This window comes from Lutra lutra, chromosome 6 (genome assembly GCF_902655055.1).
Source record: "Lutra lutra chromosome 6, mLutLut1.2, whole genome shotgun sequence".
Classification (NCBI taxonomy): Eukaryota; Metazoa; Chordata; class Mammalia; order Carnivora; family Mustelidae; genus Lutra; species Lutra lutra.
The window spans coordinates 128,461,157-128,481,152 of record NC_062283.1 but is presented as its reverse complement, the minus strand read 5'-3'; the positions used below and the strand labels follow the sequence as shown (position 1 = coordinate 128,481,152).

At 40.9% G+C, this 19,996-nt stretch overlaps 2 protein-coding genes across 2 annotated transcripts in view; one reads left to right on the top strand and one right to left on the bottom strand.

The window, feature by feature from the left end:
* CRYBG1 (crystallin beta-gamma domain containing 1) overlaps positions 1-19,996 on the bottom strand; it is a 197,975-nt gene that overhangs the window by 55,962 nt on the left and 122,017 nt on the right. The window lies entirely within an intron of this gene.
* Positions 18,277-18,886, top strand: LOC125103065 (mitochondrial pyruvate carrier 2). The gene has a single exon (XM_047734839.1). The coding sequence runs from the start codon at positions 18,308-18,310 to the stop codon at positions 18,689-18,691; it is 384 nt and encodes a 127-aa protein (XP_047590795.1). The 5' UTR covers positions 18,277-18,307; the 3' UTR covers positions 18,692-18,886.

The following is a 19,996-nucleotide window of genomic DNA, read 5'->3' as shown; positions in this document are numbered from 1 at the left end:
CTTAATGGTTCTGGAGCCAGAACTATGGACCTTGGTGATTCTATTGGTGCTGTTGAAATGCTTTCTTCCAGGGCTGGTACAATGAGTGAAGACTAAGGTTGTGCACTAAATGACAGAGAGACTGTAACACATTTAGTAACAAGCAGACCTTTTGCCAAAAGACATGTGAAATTACTGTATTCAATTATTTTTTAAAAATTTTTAAAGATTTATTTATTTATTTGAGAGAGAGAGAGAGAGAGAGAGTGAGAGAGAGTGTGATAGGGGAGAAGGTCAGAGGGGGAAGCCTACTCCCCATGGAGCTGGAAACCTGATGTGGGACTCGATTTCGGGACTCCAGGATCATGACCTGAGCCAAAGGCAGTTGCTTAACCAACTGAGCCACGCAAGTGCCCTGTATTCAACCATTTTTGATCTACAGTACGATTTCATTTGGGGCAACAAGTAATACTTTATACATTAGGCCTTCAGAGCCTCTCTCTGCTGTCACCACTCCCCTATCTCTCAGGAGGGAGGCTTACTTGCCCTGCACTGTTTCCAGTTTTTGTCAGCATTCCCGATGCTGGGAATTCAGGTGATATGTACTTCTCTACTTTCCACCACAATAGGTTTGGTTCTGTTTCCTTTCCTTTCTCTTTTCTTTTCTTTCATTCCTTTCCTTTTCTTTTCTTTTTAAGATTTATTTATTTATCTGAGAGAGCGAGAATGCACACACAAGTCAGGGGAGAGACAGAAGGAGAGGGAGAGAGAGAGGCTCAAGCAGACTCCCTGCTGAGCACGGAGCTTCTAGACCTTGACATCATGACCTGAGCCAAAATCATGAGTCAGACACTCAACTGACTGAGCCACCCAGGTGTCCCTATTTGTTTTTTTTTCTAATGCTTCAAGCCACACAAGGATCACATCCTGTTGTATAAAATCATGGGTATACTTCTGGGTCAATGAAGTAACAGCCTGGCTTGCTCTAACTTTCAAGTTTAACAGTGCCCTGAAACAGAGGCATTATTGAATATGAAAGCCACCATATTCATTACTATTATTATTCAATGTTAAATGTTCATTATTCCAAAAGTATCTTTTGCTCCTCCAAAGGGTTTAATGAAGAAGCGAAGAGTTTCTTTTGAAAAGTAGACTCCCAGTTCCAGTTAAGAACTGACCTTAGGACATTCACTATTGGACAGAAGCAGAGTGAAGCCTAATTGTTCAAAGCCACAGACACTGGAACAATCAGAAGGAAGATAAAATCATAGAGTGTTTAAATTGTGAGATCATTTAATTCATTCATTCCACTCATCATTATTGAGAGCCTGTTTTATATCAGAATTGTCTCCTTATCTTAAAGAAGCATACCATAACTCAAAGAGTCTAAGTAACATTCCTAAGACACAAGTCAGGCTTTCTCAAAGTTTCAGTAATTTTTCCCATTTGAGGTTATCTCATATCACAGAAAAATAAGATTTTATTTCCTAGAATGATTTATATACCATTTTTATGAAAGTCTGACTGCATCCAGAGAGTAGGTTATGCCTGTGGGACATGCTTAGTCCTAGGCTTTGCAATATAAAAATGGACATGATAGAGGCAATAGCAGATAAGCTCTCCCTTATTAAGGCATGGAACTTTAGAATCAGGGAACTCCGTAAACAGTGGGTATTTTTGTTTGCTCATCCTTCCTCACACCTCTGTGCCCCAAGCCCTTGACCATCATGGAATATAGAAACCGACTGACTCCCTTACTCTTTGGCTTTGGTTTGGTTCAGCCAGTGGAAGGCACTCATGGGAAATCAAAGTGGGGACTGAGGTGAGGTCAGGTGTTTCCTACCCACCCCCTCTCCTCTTCCTTGTGCTCTGGGGTGGGTGTGGGCAGGCTTGACCCTGGCTTCCATCTGGCAGCCTTCCAGGCAGCCATACCTCTCTGCAGTTCCCAGTGACTGATTCTTCCTCTTTCCCCTGCAGGCTTAGGATGGGAAGGAAGGGTCTCAACTGGTTGATTCCCCATCCTTCGCTTGGGGTAGAGCCAGGTTCTGTGGGGCAGGATAAATTTTGAGAGATTTCTTTAAGAAAAAGAACCCCAAATTCTGGATTACAGATTTAGGGACAGGATTTTGAAAGAGGCCGGGTGAGCAAAGAACTGGGAAGCTTAAGCTTCTTTCGTTTCTCTTGGTTTCCTTAACACCTTTCCCACCATTTGTAAATAGTCCCTCACTGTTTTCCTCAGTTCCCCTCAGGTGCTCTGTTCCCTGGGCTGGCAACCTCACTGACACTGTGAGTCCAGTTATGGGTAACAAGTAACTCACAGTGTTTCTCTATGTGTAAATTGAACAGAGTTTGACGAACTGTTTCTTTTTCTCCCAAAGGTGAAGCTAACTATCACACTGGATTAATTTGCTTCCTAGTACATATATTTAATCCTAATTTGGTGAACTTTTTTCCCTACGCATAATGGGTAACTAAGAAGAGACTGAAGAATTTTAAACTTATAGGACTGTATTTCTTACCATGTCCTGGACTGTGTGTGTCTCTCAATGAGCCCAATCAAATCACCAACTAGTTAGTTCCTAACTGGAGTGAAGAAGCTTAGCCAGACTGGAAAATGGAAATATGCTCATTGTGAAGTAAGTCAAATTAGTTCCTTTTTTATTGACCCGGAACCAAAAAAACATGTTCTTTGTGCCATTTAAAAGAATGACTTGCCCAATTCCTCATGTCGAAGATCAAGAATAAGGACTTCAACACAGAGAACAGTTTGGTGGTTACCAGAAGAGAAGGAGTGAGGGTGAGCTAACTGGGTGAAAAGTCACAACTGTATGGTGATGTGCAGTCACTAGAGTTTGCAGTAACTACAGTTACGGCGGCAGTCACTTTGTAGTGCATACAAATAGGGAATTAAAACGTACACCTGAAACTTACACAGTATATACTAATTATACCTCAATTAAAAAAAGTAAGTCCTTTAAATACTAGAAAACTATCATTGGGTCTCAGAATCCAAGTATTCAAATCCTAAGAAATCACCTCCAGTTGGGTCATCCATATATAAAGGACATGATGAGGGAGATGGGGAATAAATTGGGAAGAAGAGGGGAAGCAGCCCTGGGTAGGTCTGCCGCAACATGCCTGGCTCCCCTCACCAGCTAGCGGTCAAGTTCACTATAAGGTGACAGAGGCCAGGAAGAGAGAAGGAACTTGGTGGTGGCAGATCTATCAAGAATGAAGTCTCGCCAACCCAGCACTGTGAACTCTAGGCTCTCGCTGAGACTTCTAGGAACCTTGAAGCTTGAGGTTAGGTCAACCACATTGAGAAGTATGGCAGAAAATAATGGACTTATTTCTAGAAAATGGAACAATCTTTATCTTTCCAATTAATATATAATTTCTGCCAAATTTCTGTTTTCCATAATTTCTAGGGAGAATTATTGACTTCCTGGTAATACACTCCAAACTAAGAAGTAGAGTGCATGCTTTACAAAAAGAACTCAGGAATATTACTATATGAGGATCAAATCATTTGTCCTCTCAAAAAATTCCTTATCTGTCATACAGGATAATTGAGAAATTCACCTGAAATGATATACATGAACTTGCTGTGAAAAGCACAAAGTGTCCTAAGACAGCACTGGCTGGCAGAATTGATGGTCTGCTCCTTTGCTGATGTTTCATGGCCCAAGTTTAAATTATAGAAACTATGTAAATAATAAGGTTACTTTACAATTCTCATTTGGTGAGATGGAGATGAGAATAGGCCTGTCAGATGCAGTTTTGATAAGAGTGTGTCTACAGAAATTGGCATGTCATTCATTGCTTCTGAGTGCTTACCTCTGATGGGTCATGACCAGAATAAAGGAAACAAACAGAAGTCTACGCTTCCTTTTTTAAAGCTCCCCCCGCCCAACCCCCCGCAGATCATAATGTGTAGAAGAAGATACACAGCTAGGTAGGGTGGGCACCGTGGGGTCATGCTCTATAAAATAGAAACTCACTTTCTTCAAACTTATCCTCCTTTCTTTTCCTTCATAGCACTCAGCATGGCTTGAACCATGCTTCGTACTGATTTGTGTGCTTTGTCAACTCTCTTTCCTCTGGAACACAAGCTGCATGAATACAAGAATGTAATTTTGCTTATCGCTGTGTCCCTAACCCTTTCTCAATGCATGGTACCCTTAGGCACTCAAATATTTGTCAAATGAGCACATCAACCATATTTTCCAGAATTCCCTTACTCACCCACCTATCAACAAGCACGAGCCAGACAACAGTGCATAGTAGAAAGGTAAGGAGTTTGGGGGCAGTGAATTGTTCCTCAAGTCCCCAGTGAACCATCATCAGTCAAGAGCAAAGTCCCGTTTCCAGCCTCAGTCCCCTGCTCAAATGGTTCCTCCCCAAATCCAGTTTCTGAAATACTCATCCTCTGGATTTTTTTGAGGATCGACTGAAATGTTGGTTAAACATCTAGCACAGTCTCTGGGGAAGAGACGGATGGAAAAGGAAACCTCAAAAAATAAAAAAGTAAAAAGAAATACATACTCATATTTGAAAGTCAGAATACACAAACAAGTACAACGAAGAAAATATAAAGTAGCCTTAATTTTTCCATCCCCAGATATCACTATTATTATTTATTTTCTTCCTGGTTTTTTTTTTTTCATTATTGTTTTTTTCAGGGTATTATACAATACTGTTTGACATAAGCTTTTTGATATTATTTTTCTTCACTGAATTCATGCCAATAAATATACTTCTAAAGTAATATCTGTATGGTTACATTTTACTCCATCCTGATAATGTACTACAATTTCTAGTTGTTCATTTTCAATGCACTGCAGTCTGCAGAAAGCATATATGTTGCTTATCTCTACACATTAATTATTTCTGTAGGATACATCAAGGGAACGGAAAAGAAAAACCACAATGAGCTATCTTGACATACCCATCAGATTGGAAAATAATTACAAAGAATGATAATTCCAAATATAAGAGAGGTCGCAGAGCGATAGGAACTCTTCTACACTGGTTTGTGGAATGTAAATTGGTGTTGCTCATTTGGAAAACACTGTGGCATTATCTGATAGATATGAAGATAGGTATGTCCTATGAGCAAGCAATTCCTCTCTTTGGTACTCTCCCTAGAGCAGCAGTTCTCAGAATCTGGGCTTCAGGACCCCCTGACCCTCCTAAAACTTAAGGACCCCAAGAGGCTTTGTTTATGTAGGTTTTATCTATCAACACATATCACGTCAGAAATTAAAGCTGAGTCAAGATGCCTTCTCTTAGTCAGCAGAACAAGACATCCCTGCACACCATGTTGCTTCTGGATCTCCACTGTACACTCGTGAGAACATGAGAGTGGTGGGCAAATAGAATTTCAGCATTATTATGAAAATAGTTTTGATATTACGGTCTCCCTCAGAAGATCTCAGGAACTCCCAAAGATCCCCAGACCTTACTTTGAGACCTTGCTGCTGTTCTCCAGAAGCTCACGAACATTGTTCCGAACAAGTGCACAAGAATGTATATAGCAGCATGGCTTGCAAGAGCTCCCAACAAGAAACAGACTCAGACCCCAACAAGGGTAAAATGAGTAAGTTAATGGTCGTGCCTTCATACAATGGAATACTCTGCAGCTACATAACTGAGCAAACATAGTTGCATACAACCAGTGGATGAATTTTATACATATAAGTTGATCATAAGAATCCAGACACAAATGAGAACACAGTATATAATTCCATTTATATGCAAGTCAAGAATACGAAAACTGATTTGCATTGTCTTGGGATGTATTCATAGGTGGTAAAGCATACAGAGAAGCAGAGATGCGATGCTTATGACAGTTAAATTAGTGGTTACCGCTTACGGCGGAGATCCTATATTTAAAATTTTGATATTTTATTCATCATGGACTTTTTGGTATTATTTTTCAAAATATTGTAATAAAATATTACATTAAAATATTATTTGACTGTTGAGTTTTTTTTTAAAGGTTTAGTTTTATTTGAGAGAGAGAGCCGGGGGGGGGGGGTGCAGGGTGCCCCTGCAGAGGGAGAGGGAGCAATAATCACAAGCAGGCTCCAGTGAGCATGGAACCCGGTGAAGGGCTGGATCCCTTGAGATCATGATCCAGGCCGAAACCAAAAGTCAGACGCTCAACTGACTGCACCACCTAGGTGTCCCTTGACTGTTCAGTCCCCTGGCACCCCTGAAACTTTGCTCCTGAGGCCAGTGCCCCACTCTCCTCACCCTTGTTCTGGTGGGGAGGGAATGGAGAGAGGGCTGACCAGAGAGGCCCTCAGGAGACTTAAGACAGAGCAGCAAAGTGCTACTTTCTGACCTGTGCTTAGTTTTACAGTTGCTTGCTTTATAGTTATCATATTGTACTCTACATTTATATTTTATTCATTTTCCTGATGTGTGCTATATTTTACAATAACTAGGTAAACACGCATTTCTTTGCTTTCTAATGGCGCTGAACATGTCATATATACTTATTATTTTATTGTTCCTTCTTTGTGATTTCTTTCCGCTAATATTTCTTAAGAACGTACCATGTGGCAGGTACCTTGTAACAGTCTGGTGAGGAGGTAATTGTCATCCCTATTTTCTATTTAAGAAAACTGCAGTGTGGAAAGTGATTTGTCAAGGTCACACGTAGCTCGTGGACCCAGAAGATGCTTAATAATGTCTGTGCCATTTCTCTCCTTCCATTTCCTATTGTCCTTTTTGGCTGTATTTGACATTCTGTCTCTCACTCTCGCATGTGCGCTTGCATGAGCATGTGTGTATACACACACACACACATACACACACACCCCTAAACAAGAACTGGGAGAAACCAGGAAGGTCACTCTCGACAGAGAAAGAGCTGAGAAGCAAAGTGTGGTGCTAAGGAAGGTGGAGTGGAGAAGGTGAAGGACTGGCAGTGGACAGGGAAGACCCAGGAATTGGGGCTGGGAGGAGCAGCCCCGGAGGAACCCAGAAAACAGCACCGGAACTGCCAAGTTGGGGTGGAGTCCATACTTGAACTCGCCGGGGCCTATCAAATGACGGGTTTTCATTCAGCGTCTACCATCTTGTTTCACTCTCTGGACCTACTGGTCCTTCCACTCCTTTTCTACCCTCAGAAAGATCCCCCTGGTTTCTGCTCCCACAGAATTTGCTCTTGTTCCTCACCCGCTCCAGTAGACTCAGTCTTGGGGCATTGGGACTGTGTGCGTGCTGGGCATGGGGAGTCCACAAGAAAGGTGTTGCTCCTTTAGTTTGAAAAGGAAAGCATTTCATCACCTCTCACCACTCTGTTCCTGGCAGGTAGCGTGAGCCTCGGATGCCTTCCCTCTGCCTTGGCTTGCACGTTTGGATTGCATTTTGCAAACACTACTCCTGTACAGGCTTGAGGAGGACAAGTCTGTGCACCCAGGTTGAGCACTGCCCTAGTCCTGATTATGCCTGGAGACATAGGCAGCAGGTTCCTGCCCATTTCAACATTTGAATTCAAATTAGAATGTGGTCTCATTAGCCAGGACACCATTAGGACCTGCAGTGTCTCCCATGCACCTTTATTTCATATCAGAGAAACTCAAGGGAGAAACAGCCTTCGGGGTCATCAGCCTGGGCAATATCCCTCCTTTCCCAGCTCTCCCCCACCCCACCCCAAAGCTTCCTTACCAAGGTATGTGGGCTATCCTTAAATTCATCTGCTTAGTACATTTTTAGACATTTACAATTATCTTAAGAAGGTGGTTGATCAAAATAGCAGAAATTTCAGTTACTCAACTTAAAATGCTTCTGGGAGGTTCAGAGTCATATTGTTCTTAAGTCAAGAAGTTTAAATTTTTTTTAATCTGGCAAATCATTTTTAAAAAGCATTTCTTATACAAACACGGGTACTTATTCTGTTAAGATTTCGAGAGGAAGATTGGGAGCTCATATCTTAGAGCAAAGACATTTGTCCGTACAGTTATTAAGCCATTGTGCCTAGCCTATCAAGCGATAGGGGCAAGTGTGAAATACTAACAAATAAAATGGCCATAATGCCCCACAATCACTTGGGGCTTAATATTTATGCCTCCATGATCAACCAGTGAAGCAAAGTCTAAGAGACATTACATAAACTATTTTCTTAAAAGTTTACAAGATTGCTTTTTTCTCATAACTTACTTAAAGCCATAGTATTTCTCGAGGGGCAGGGGTGTAAGAAGCCAAGTCTGTCCCATAAATTTCTGTGTCCTAATGAAATCTCGTTTGGGGAAAGTATGCGCAATACATAATAGCTTGTTATGGGACCAGGCCGGTAAGAGCAGCAGCCCACGCCCACTGAAGAACGCATTTGAAAGGTAACCTACATTTTAAAAGAATGTGTAATAGAGTTCTGCCGTCTTCTGCCATGAAGAAAAATAAAAGTCAGTCCTTACTCTCAACATGTTTCCCAACCAGTTTCTTGGGAAGGGCTGGACATCAGTTTCCCTTTGAAATTTGGGAAAGGGTCAGGGGACAAAGGGTGTGTTGAACTCAGAGGAAAAGAAGAGATTAACTGAGCTAACAACAGCTCTATAAAATTGGCTGATGGAACTTACTCAAGTATATTTAATGAGAGTAGATTGTCAATGATGATCTGCGATATTTTCAAGAACCTAGAAAAGGCAGATTCAGCAGATCACATACGAGGCATTTTCATTTCAACTTCACGCCAAAGCCTCTGAGATACTCAGCCTCCCGCTATATACCTTCTACTCACAATGGCTTGCGATTTTTGAACCCAGAGAATTTGCCAGCTCTAGGCAATAAACTCATTGTGAAATTAATTGATGTCATTAATAATAATGCTATACAAATTAAAAACAAAGTCTTAGCCCATGAAGAGATAACAAAACTTAGTGTCTTACCATCATGTTGCTTCTTTTTTGCTTTCTATGGAACCACCAACAGGATGTGGGAAGGGAAATGTCTTTGTATGGTCATTCCCACTGTCAATCTTCTTCCTTCTCAGGGGAGCTTGGTCTAGTCCTCCTCCTCCCAGTCTACCCTGGATAATTCTCACCAGCTCACCTTCGGGCACTTCTGCTCTCTCCCAGAGTCAGAGCCGAATGACAGATGCTGACTGTTTACGCAAAAAGCATATTTAATAAGGGTGTGTTTGATTCAAGAGTTGAAAGGGTTAAAGAGGTGCGCCCTTTTTTGGGTGTGACACTGAACCCACACTGCTGAAAAGACAACAGAAGGAGTAGGTAGTTTGGGGAAAGTAACCTCGCGTGCATTAAGTTATATGGAAAACCTGACTGCAGGAGATATGAAGCAGAGAGACCAAGAACGATACCTGAGTTTTGGTTTTCTTTCTCTGGTGAACAAGGTCCATTTTCTCTAATGCTGGGTTTTCATTACATCTTATGTTAATTCCAGGTTGTATTTATTTATGCTTTTTTAAAAAGATGTAAATTATGTCCCATAGGCCATATCCCATGTAACATTACCAAAAAAAAAAAAAAAAAAGTAAGCATGCAACATAATAGAAAGGGCCAAAATTATGTCCATTTTCTTAAAACCCAAATAACGACACCTATATTCATCAGTACATATAATTCAATACTTACAAGTTATTATACATTTGCTCCAACAGTTGCTAGTTTATATGAGTCTTATCAGAAGTTTTCAGTATTTGGTAATGAGTTCCATCCTTCAATGGAACAGTAGTCGCGCTACTATTGGACCTCTTCAGTCTTTATTATTCGGTGTTATAAATCAGAAAGAAGACTGCTCTCCTATGGTTTTCAACATGACCATCGGTATTGTAAACATTTATTAACCATCTACTGGCTTAGGTCAATGAGCAAGCATGTGCTGCTGATGGTGTGTACGTGTCTGAGGTGCTAGCCTTTTTAATATTTTAAATCTTATTTTAAACTATGATTAAAAGCACATAATGTAAAAATTACCTTAATCATTTTTAAATGTACAGTTCAGTAGTGTTAAGTATATTCACATTGTTGTTGTGCCACAGATCTCTAGAACTTTTTCATCTCGCAGAATTGAAACTCTATACCTGTTGGACAGCTCCCCAGTTCCTCTCCCCCTAGCCCCTGGAAACAAGTATTCTCCCTTCTGTCTCTTTGAGTTAGATTACTCTAGGTACCTCGTATCAGGGGAAACTTAAAGTATTTGTCTTAATGTGACTGGCTTATCTCACTTGGCTCATAATGTTCTCAGGTTTTGCCCATGTTGTAGCTTATGACCTAATTTCCTTCTTTTTAAAGGTGAATACTAGTCCATTATATGTATGTACCACATTTTCTTTATCCATTTCTCTATCTATTAATGAATATGAGGATTCTTTCCACCTCTTGGCTATCGTGAATACTGCAGCAATAAACATAAATGTACCAATCTTGCTTCAAGATCCTGCCTTCAATTCTCTAGGATATACATGCCCAGAAGTGGGATTTCTGGATCATACTTTAAATTTCATGTAATTTTTTTTTATTTAAAATTTTTAATTTTTTAAGGAACCTCCATTTTTCACAGCATGACATCACTTTACACTCCCACCAACAGTGCACAAGTCCACATCTTCACTAACACTTGTTATTTTTTGGCTTTTTTGATAGGGGCCATCCTAACGTGGGTGAGGTGGTCTCTCTGTGGTCTTGACTTGCATTTCTCTAATGACAAGTGCTATCGAGCATCTTTTCATATGCTTGTTGGCCATTTGTATCTTTTCTCTGGAGTCCTTTGCCCATTTTTAAAATCAGATGATTTTTTTTTCCTTTTGAGTAGGAGTGCTACTTGTAAGAAAGTTTGTAAGAAGTGGATAGCTTCACGTATTTAAAAAATATATTAAAAATGTTTCTAGGCTTGGCAAGAACCATTATCTTTCTCTTACTCTAAACTCAGCTGTAATTTCCTGTATAATTATTAATGTAAAAAGATAAATTTTGAATAGATTGAGAGTTAGATTTTTCCAAGAATTAAAACTAATTTAATCTAAATGATCACTTACAAATAAAATGTTTGGGGCACTCAGCTGGCTCAGTTAGAAAAGTATGCAACCTTTGATCTTGGGGTTTAAGTTCCAGCTCCACATTGGCTATAGATATTACTTAAAATCAATAAATTAATTAAAACTTAAAAAACATGTATAAGTTAAAATTATATATATATGTGTGTGTGTGTATATATATACATGTATATGTATATATATATAAAAAACTTAAAATTAAAACTTAAAATGTATATAGAACCATGAGTATGACATTGTTTAAATACAGTTATGGTTACCAAATGACCATTGAATCTTTCCATAAATAAACATTTATATGTTTATAAATCATAAATCATTTGGAAACCATAACTGTATTTAAACAATGTCCCACTCATGGCTACGTGAGAGCTCTTATAATTCATTTACTCATTCAATAAGCATTTATTGACTACCAGCTCTTTGTCAGTTTCTGCAGATTCACGAATTAAAAGACATAGTCTCCGCCATCACAGAACTCACAGTTTGGGGATGAGGGAAGGAAGGAAGACAGTACAAGACAATATTGTTTAATGGTACATATGGGATGCAGTGGGCCCATGATGATAGCTGCCATTATGAATGGCCCGTGTAGAAGTAGTGTTTCACTGAGTAATACTTAAAAGTCATGTTTCCAGCACTGGGCGTTTTCCTTCTTCCTTCCTGTTTTTTTGTTTTTGTTTTTTAGAGAGAGAGCACACACATGTGCAAATGAGGGGGGGTAGAAGAAGAGGGAGAAAGAAAATCTTTTTTTTTTTAAGATTTTATTTATTTATTTGAGAGAGAGCATGAGAGGGGGGAGGTCAGAGGGAGAAGCACAACTCCCTGCTGAGCAGGGAGCCCACTGTGGGACTCACTCCTGGGACTCCAGGATCATGACCTGAGCCAAAGGCAGTCACTTAACAAACTGAGCCACCCAGGCACCTGAGAGAGAGAGAGAAAGAGAGAGAGGGAGAGAGAGAAAATCTTAACCAGACTCCACGCCCCATGTGGAACCTAATGTGTGGCTCCGTCTCACAACCTTGAGCTCATGACTGGAGCTGAAATCAAGAGTCCAGCGCTTAACCAGCTGGGCCACCCAGGGGCACCAATTCTTTCTGTCTTTCTAAAGAAGAATTACAGCTGGTAGCAGATAAAAACCTTATAATTTAATATTAATCAACTATATAACAATCTTTTATATTAAAAACATTTATCTGGTACTATGGCTATACATATACTTGACAACATAAGCTAAAAATAAGAATTATTCTACTTGATTCAACTTGGACAGAAAAACTATGAAACAATATCTTCAATATAGTACCTACTATGTACTCAACTATGCGAAGGATAGGGAATGTAAGGTTTATTTTGATGTCTAGAAGCCTACAGGCTTATCTATAAAACAACCACCAATGTGAAGGCGGGCATATAATTAAATGTTATAACGCATACAAGAGACATTTGTAATGCTTGAAGAGTTCAAAGAGAAGGAGATCAGTGAGATGTACCAGAAAAGTGCAGGAAGGACATAGTTTAAGGACACAAGGATTGAGGAATGGTATTCCAGGAACAGACTGAAGAAAGGTAGGGACGTGATGATGGGCAGAGGGGCCTTGGCATGACTGACCGTCAGTGGAATACATAAGTGGAGAGTTGAGTAAGTCAGATTAATCCAGTTTGAGGAGGGCCTTAAAAGACAAGTTAGGATGTGATGTTGTGGGAAATAGGAGATCTTCATGGGTTTCTGAGCAGGGAACTGACATGATCCAAAGCAGCTTTTGGTGGGCCCAACCGCATGCAGACCTGGGGTCAGCAGCGCTATGTGCTACAGGGCTGAAGTCACCACCAACTGTGGAAAGAGAGGAGAGCAAAGAAAGTATTGGGGGAAGGTAGCCCCTGAAAGTGAGAGATGAGGCCAAAGGGCTCCACGATGCCATCTCAAGGCCTCGGAAAACACCAGAGAGCTCCGTCGGAGGGCGAGGGCTGGGGGTCAATCAATAGTTCCAAGTGGAAATGTCCACCAACCCCGCTGAGCAGACCAAGAACCCATTTTCACTCTCAAAGCATTTATACCTGCACCCTAAATCCATCCCACGCTAGATCACGACTGGTAGGAAAAATTAAAGTGACAGTTTACAACTGGCATCATTGGCTCTATGATGGGGCCATAATTTATTTGTCTGTAAAACAGACAAAAGACACATTTATCTGTCGTCAGCCACCATCAGCATTTTACAGTTTTTGATCAGGAGTCAGCGCCCCGCATGCAGCCTCTCCACAGTGGCTCACGGGGAGCCACCTTTGTAGTGAGGAGTTTGTTAACAAGCCTAAGTAATAACTACTCTGCTGTGACCTGTGGGTATTTCATCATTTTGTTTGAAAAAGGGTTATGCTTTGTGATTATCATAATGAATGAAATAAAAATAGCAAGGCTGTAGTTTTGTTTTTAAGCAAACCAATGAAATCCTCTTGCAAGAGGAGATGTCGTTAAATTCACATCATACAGAGACGAGAGCAAGAGCTACCAGTTGTATTGACTTTCCAGCCTCACTCAAGGTATTGTACAGTTTCATTAGTACACATTTTTGAAGACTTTATAATAGATTTGAGAGAGAGGGAGCGAGCAGGAGGAGGGGGCATGGGGGAAGGAAGGGAGGGGAGAGGGAGAGAGAGAGAATCCTTAAGCAGACTCCCCTCACAGAGCCCAACTCAGGGTTTGATCCAGGACCCTGAAATCATGACTTGAGCTGAAATCAAGAGTAGGACAGGCAGCTGACTGAGCCACCCAGGTGTCCCTCATTAGTACACACTGTTTTAGTTTTATTTTTTTATTATTTACTTTTTTAAAGATTTCATTTGTCTATTTGATGGAGAGAGAGAGCACAAGCAAGGGGAGCAGCAGGCAGAGGGAGAGGGAGAAGCGGGCTCCCTGCTGAGCAGAAAGCCCAACTCGGGGCTCTATCCCAGGACCTGAGCGGAAGACAGATGCTTAACCGACTGAGCCAACCAGGCACCCCAGTACACACTTTTTTAAAGTACATGTTGAAAACTGGCCCAGTGCTCAGCACTAGCAACAAGAATTTTCACAGGGTGTGGGGAAAAGCATGAGAATTTGGCACCCCTTCCTCCTCCTCTTCCCTCAGCCAAACTCCCCAGGGGTCATTACAGCTTCGGGGACTTTCCCCACATGCTCATTCTTTCCCTGCTTGTGTGAATCTGTATTCTAGAGCACAAAAGCAGGAATTGGTAAAAAAAAAAAAAAAAAAAAAAAAATTCCCGTGCCTGACATTATGACTGGGTCTCTGCAGAGCACAGAGGTGGGGCCTGGTGCAAAATAAAGCAAAATTGCCAATGCCTGATTTTCCTCCCCGATTTGTTGGCCCTGACCTTCCATATCACATTGGAAAAAATTCATATAAACATATTTCAGTTACTAGTCACAGATGATGTGCATACGAATAAATGTACAATGTATGTTCACATGGCCCAACAAACGTTCTCAGGGCAAAAATTCAATGTTTCGACTTTAAAATTTTTCCCAAAAGATCACCTCTAGGGGCCATGGGCAGACTGCCCCAAGATGAGCCATTTTGTCATGAACATTATTTTGAGTTAAAAGTAATCAAAATGCGGAAGATTCAGGAAGAGTTCTCTTCTTGGTCCTCAACTGACTAAATTTATATTGGGAAGGAGAGCCTGTACTGGGAAGAGAGCTATTAACAGAGACTCCCCTTTACCTAAGAAATTTATCTGCATAATAGGTTAATCTTTGTTTTCCAAACCTCTCCCTTCACCTTCCTGCAAATGGCCTTTCTCCCCTTTGTATCCCCAGACCCAACACCTCTCATTAGCTCATACAAGCATGTCATTACCTCACTATCTTTGGATTCCATAACTGTGGATTCCTCATATGTACACTATTAAATTTTATTCTCTCCTGTTAATCTGTCTCATGTCAAGTTGGTTCTAATTCGAACTAGAAGGGCCTTGAAAGGCAGAGCAAGCTTTTCCTCCCCAACACATCTTTTTTTGTTTTTTTTTTTTTAGATCTCCTCAATATATTTTATTCAATTTTGACTAGTTCTACTTTCATAACCCCACTGGTAAGATGTTCCCCTCATAAACTGAACTATAGATTTTTATGTCCTTATTCCTTTAGCGAACCTCAGACCAGGCACAGATATGATTTAAACATGGTCATGTCACAGTTGTCCCCTTCCCCAAACTCACATCCTTATGGGGAAACAGCTAGTTTCCTCCCACTCACACCAGAATGAACTAGGGATTTTCCTAGCTGCACTAAGAAATGCAACTTCGTGGATATATTTGAATTTGAAAGCTGGATATGGTTCTGGGAGGAAAATGACACTATAATGTGAGCTCATTAGACTAAGGACTCACCTGCTCTTGGCTTATTGTGTGCTGCTGGAGCAGTTAGTCTCTCCACAGCAGACAGAACCTTCTTTTTTTTTTTTTTTAAGATTTTATTTATTTATTTGACAGACAGAGATCACAAGTAGGCAGAGAGGCAGGCAGAGAGAGAGAGGAGGAAGCAGACTCCCTGCAGAGCGGAGAGCCCGATGTGGGGCTCGATCCCAGAACCCTGGGATCATGACCTGAGCCGAAGGCAGAGGCTTAACCTACTGAGCCACCCAGGCGCCCCCAGACAGAACCTTCTTAGAGTTCTTTACATGTTTCTTGATCTATGTATTTTTTAGGTAGACATTTGCTCTGTTTGCTCAGCTATTAAGAAATTCAGCTCTGTCACCCTGTAGAGTAATTTCATATTCTTGTTTCCAGATTGAACAACATGAACTGAAACCAGCTCTGAACAACAGAAACTACAACCAAACTAAAATTATTCCAAATAATTATTGTTTCCACTTACATGTGTCCCCCCCCAAAAATGATGGGGAAATTGTCTTCTATCATAGACATTACTTAAAGATCTTTAAGTCTAAAATAGTAATTAAAGGTTTTCCTACTGTTTTGAAGAAATCTGATGTCTTGTGACACAATCAAATAAAAAATACTCTATTAAGAGCACTGCCTTAGATTCTTCCTAAGAAGAATCTAAGACGATTCCCTAAATTCCCACCTCTGGTGTACACTCCTTGTGTAATCCCCTCCCTCTGAGCATGGGCAGGAGTGATGGCTGTCACTCCTTCATATATGATGTCACCTATATAATGAAGTAAAGGTAAAAAGATTTTGCAGATATAATTAAGTTCCCTAATGAGCTGACTTTAGTTGACCCAATCAGGTAAGTCCTTTAAAAGAGCATTTGGTGGTCAGAAACTTGAAGTATCAAAGATCTTCTCTGATAGCCTTAAAAAAGCAAGCTGCCTATGAATTCTGCATCTGCAAGGAAATGGATTCTCCCAACACTCACAGGAGCTTGGAAAAAGACCCTGAGTCTCAGATGAACCTGTAGCCCCAGGTAACACCTTAATTGTAGGTTGTTAGACTCTGAGCCGAGAACTCCAACTAAGCCTTGTCCAGACTACTGACCTCTAGAAACTGAAATAACAAAATGCATACTCCTATCAGCTGCTAAATTTATAATAATTTGTTATGTAGCAATAGAAAACTAATTCAATATTCAATAAATATTTATTGGCTACTTTTCTTGCACTAAGCACTGAGGTACATTTTGCCATGGATTTGAAAAAAAAAAGTGTAAGACTTCATGCATTTGAGTAATTTTATTCCACTGAGAACCATAACGTAGGCACTTAAGTGAAGACAAAATAAAGTAGCATATATTTGTATTCATTGTAGCAATGAAGAGTTAGCACATCTTCATTCCCTTCCTTCATGGGGAGGGAGAGAGCAATCAGGGAAGGCTTTGTGAAAGGGGTGGCACAAGCTAGGGTTTGAATAGTTTTGTTAGGTAGAAATGGAACAACATCCCAGGCACAAGGAAGGGCATGAGCAAAGCAGAAATGGAAAAGTGTCTATTGTGGGACGTGCCAGTGGAGCTCTCCGGCTGAGACACAGAGTTCCCATAGGGGCTGCCTGGGGCTTTATTTGGTGGTCAGTAGGTAGTCAGTGAAGGTGTGGAGACCTAGGGTAGGGTTTCCCAATCAAAATGTAGATTATTTTGAGCTGAAAACAATCAAGGCCCAAAAGCCTCAGGGAGGAACTTTGACCTCCCCTAAACTACCTAAAAAGAATTTAGATAGAGGATCTATCTAAATCACATAAATCACATAAATAACCACATTTTAATATGAACTTTGGGGGTGGGGGCAAAGTCTATTTGTTAAAGTTCCTCTCTATTTCCCATTGATTCTGTGTGACCCACGAAACATCTGTTTGTTTGTTTGTTTGTTTGTTTGTTCAAACATTTGTTTATTAAACATTTACTTTTCGGGCACCTGGGTGGCTCAGTCAGTTAAGTGTCAGACTCTTGGTTTCAGCTCAAGGTCATGAGATCAAGCCCCATTTGGGGGTTCCACGCTCAGTGGGGAGTTTGCGTGAGATTCTCTCTCCCTCTCCCTTTGCTCTTCTCCCCAACTTGCACACACACACACACACACACACACACACACACACACTCTCTCTCTCTCTCTCTCTCAAATAAATAATTAAATCTTTTAAAAAATTTTACTCTTTTTTCATCTTCCTATGAACTGCATTCCTTCCCTTTGAAATCCCAAACACTATCCCTTCTCTTAGTTCAAAATGACATACATACCTCATTTTGCCTATCTTTGTGTTTGTGTAGATTTCTTGTACATAAAAAATTAAATTTTATTTTCTCCTGTTAATCTGTCTCACATAAGTTTCATTCTTTGTCCAGCTAGAAGAACCTTGGACAGAGGATATTTATTCCTCCCTGACAAAGGGATCAAGAGAAGCACATCTATACATTAACAAAGGTAGCAAGTGTTGGGCTCCCCTTCTGGTTTGAAAAGTGGATTACTCTCTCAATACAGACTCTTTGCTTCCTTCTCTCACCCCCTCTTTCCAGACATTGATACTGTTATCTCCCTATTGCCTGCTTCTTCTATTAGGTAAATACTAGGGTCGTTTTCTGCTATAACACCCCAGGTAATCTCTCTGCTAATAGAAAATGTCCACTCTTTGCAACAAAACACTAACTGTATCCATTTCTGCAGGGAGTGGAGTGGTGGCACGCAGCAGCACAATCCATACATCTGTACTGCTGTCCTTCATCTAAGAGACTGTTACCTAAAAATTTAATGATGCAAAAAAAAAGAAGATGCCCGTTTGCCACGGCTGCCCTCTCCGGAGAAAGGAGGAGCCCGCGGCCGCTGTCCCCCTCGGGCGCCCACGACGCGCGGGTCCGCAGAGATGTCGGCCGCCGGCGCCCGGGGCCTTCGGGCCACCTACCACCGGGCCCTGGACAAGGTGGAGCTGCTGCTGCCGGAGAAACTGAGGCCGCTGTACAACCACCCGGCAGGTCCCAGAACAGTTTTTTTCTGGGCTCCAATTATGAAATGGGGCTTGGTGTGTGCTGGCTTGGCTGACATGGCCAGACCTGCTGAGAAACTGAGCACAGCTCAATCTGCTGTTTTAATGGCCACAGGGTTTATTTGGTCAAGATACTCACTTGTAATTATCCCAAAAAACTGGAGTCTGTTTGCTGTTAATTTCTTTGTGGGGGCAGCAGGTGCTTCTCAGCTCTTCCGTATTTGGAGATATAACCAAGAACTAAAAGCTAAAGCAAACAAGTAAGAGTTCCTGACCACCTGAACAATCTAGACGTGGATAGAACCACTGGGACTAATTTGACTTATTATTTAGCTATGGATGAGGTGATATTAACTGTGCTACTGTTTGGAAGGAATAAAAAAATCAAATTGTAAACTGGGGACTAATACTTGATTCAACAGAAAAATAAAGCAAACTTTTAATAAAAAAAAAAGAAGATAATAATTACAAAATATGTGCATTTTAGTGGCGAGATATCTAAAATAAGATAATCCTTGGTTTATCAGAGAAATTTAAAAATATTTATAAATCAAAAAATGGGCTCAGAACGGTAAGTACAGATCTTCATAGAAAAAAAAATGGGAATTTTGGGGACTTAAGACTGGCCTCTAGAAATAGGGAGAGGTTGGGACTTAAAGAAAAAAGGCCAATGAGACATTCCCAATATGTGAAATGGCTGAGGAAATTTTATCAACAATGGTGACCATTATGTGATTTTTAATTGTTTGCCGTACTGTGCCAAGCTCTTAGTGAAAGTCTGCTGTAGGTAATTGCATGAGGTCATGGTGCTTTGGGGAAATGGAGACGGGGCCTGGTTTCCATGAATAGGCTGAGCTGTTGCACAAGGAACCACTGGAGGAGAGGTGAAAGAGAGGGTGTTCACAGAGAAGGATCAGGGCCAGAATGATGGGGAAGGGCAGGCAGGATGTAGGCTTTGCCTAGCATGTAGAATAGGGCTCCCATTTTTTTATTTGAATGTTAAAGAACAGGTACCCTCCTAGGGCTATCAAATATTGGATAGCCGATATTTGTATTATATTTTTATGAGCTTTGACCATAAAGTTATCTATTTGTTTAATAGTTAAAATTTGTTAAGCACTCTGCATACATAATCTCATGGAATCTGAAGAAGTATTTGTTACTGTCCCCATTTTCCAATGAGGAAACAAGTTCAGGTAGGGTAGATAACTTGTCGAGGGGTATGGAACTAATCAACAGGGCCCAGTTTCAAATCCAGGGCTGCTGGGCTCCAAATCACATGTTCTTCTTCTTCTTCTTCTTTTTTTTTTTTTATTTGTCAGAGAGAGAGAGAGAGAGAGTGAGCACTGGCAGATGGAGGCAGAGTGAGAAGTGGGCTCCCCGCTGAGCAAGGAGCCCGATGTGGGACTCAATCCCAGGACGCTGGGATCATGACCTGAGATGAAGGCAGCTGCTTAACCAACTGAGCCACCCAGGCGTCCCCGAATCACATGTTCTTAACCACCTCTCTTTATATCAGCTTCCACCACATCACTCTACCATGAACCACTCTGTTTCTCTGAGTTCCTC

Excerpts from the sequence above, each read along its gene's own strand:
- LOC125103065 (XM_047734839.1), top strand. The coding sequence starts at position 18,308 with ATGTCGGCCGCCGGCGCCCGGGGCCTTCGGGCCACCTACCACCGGGCC.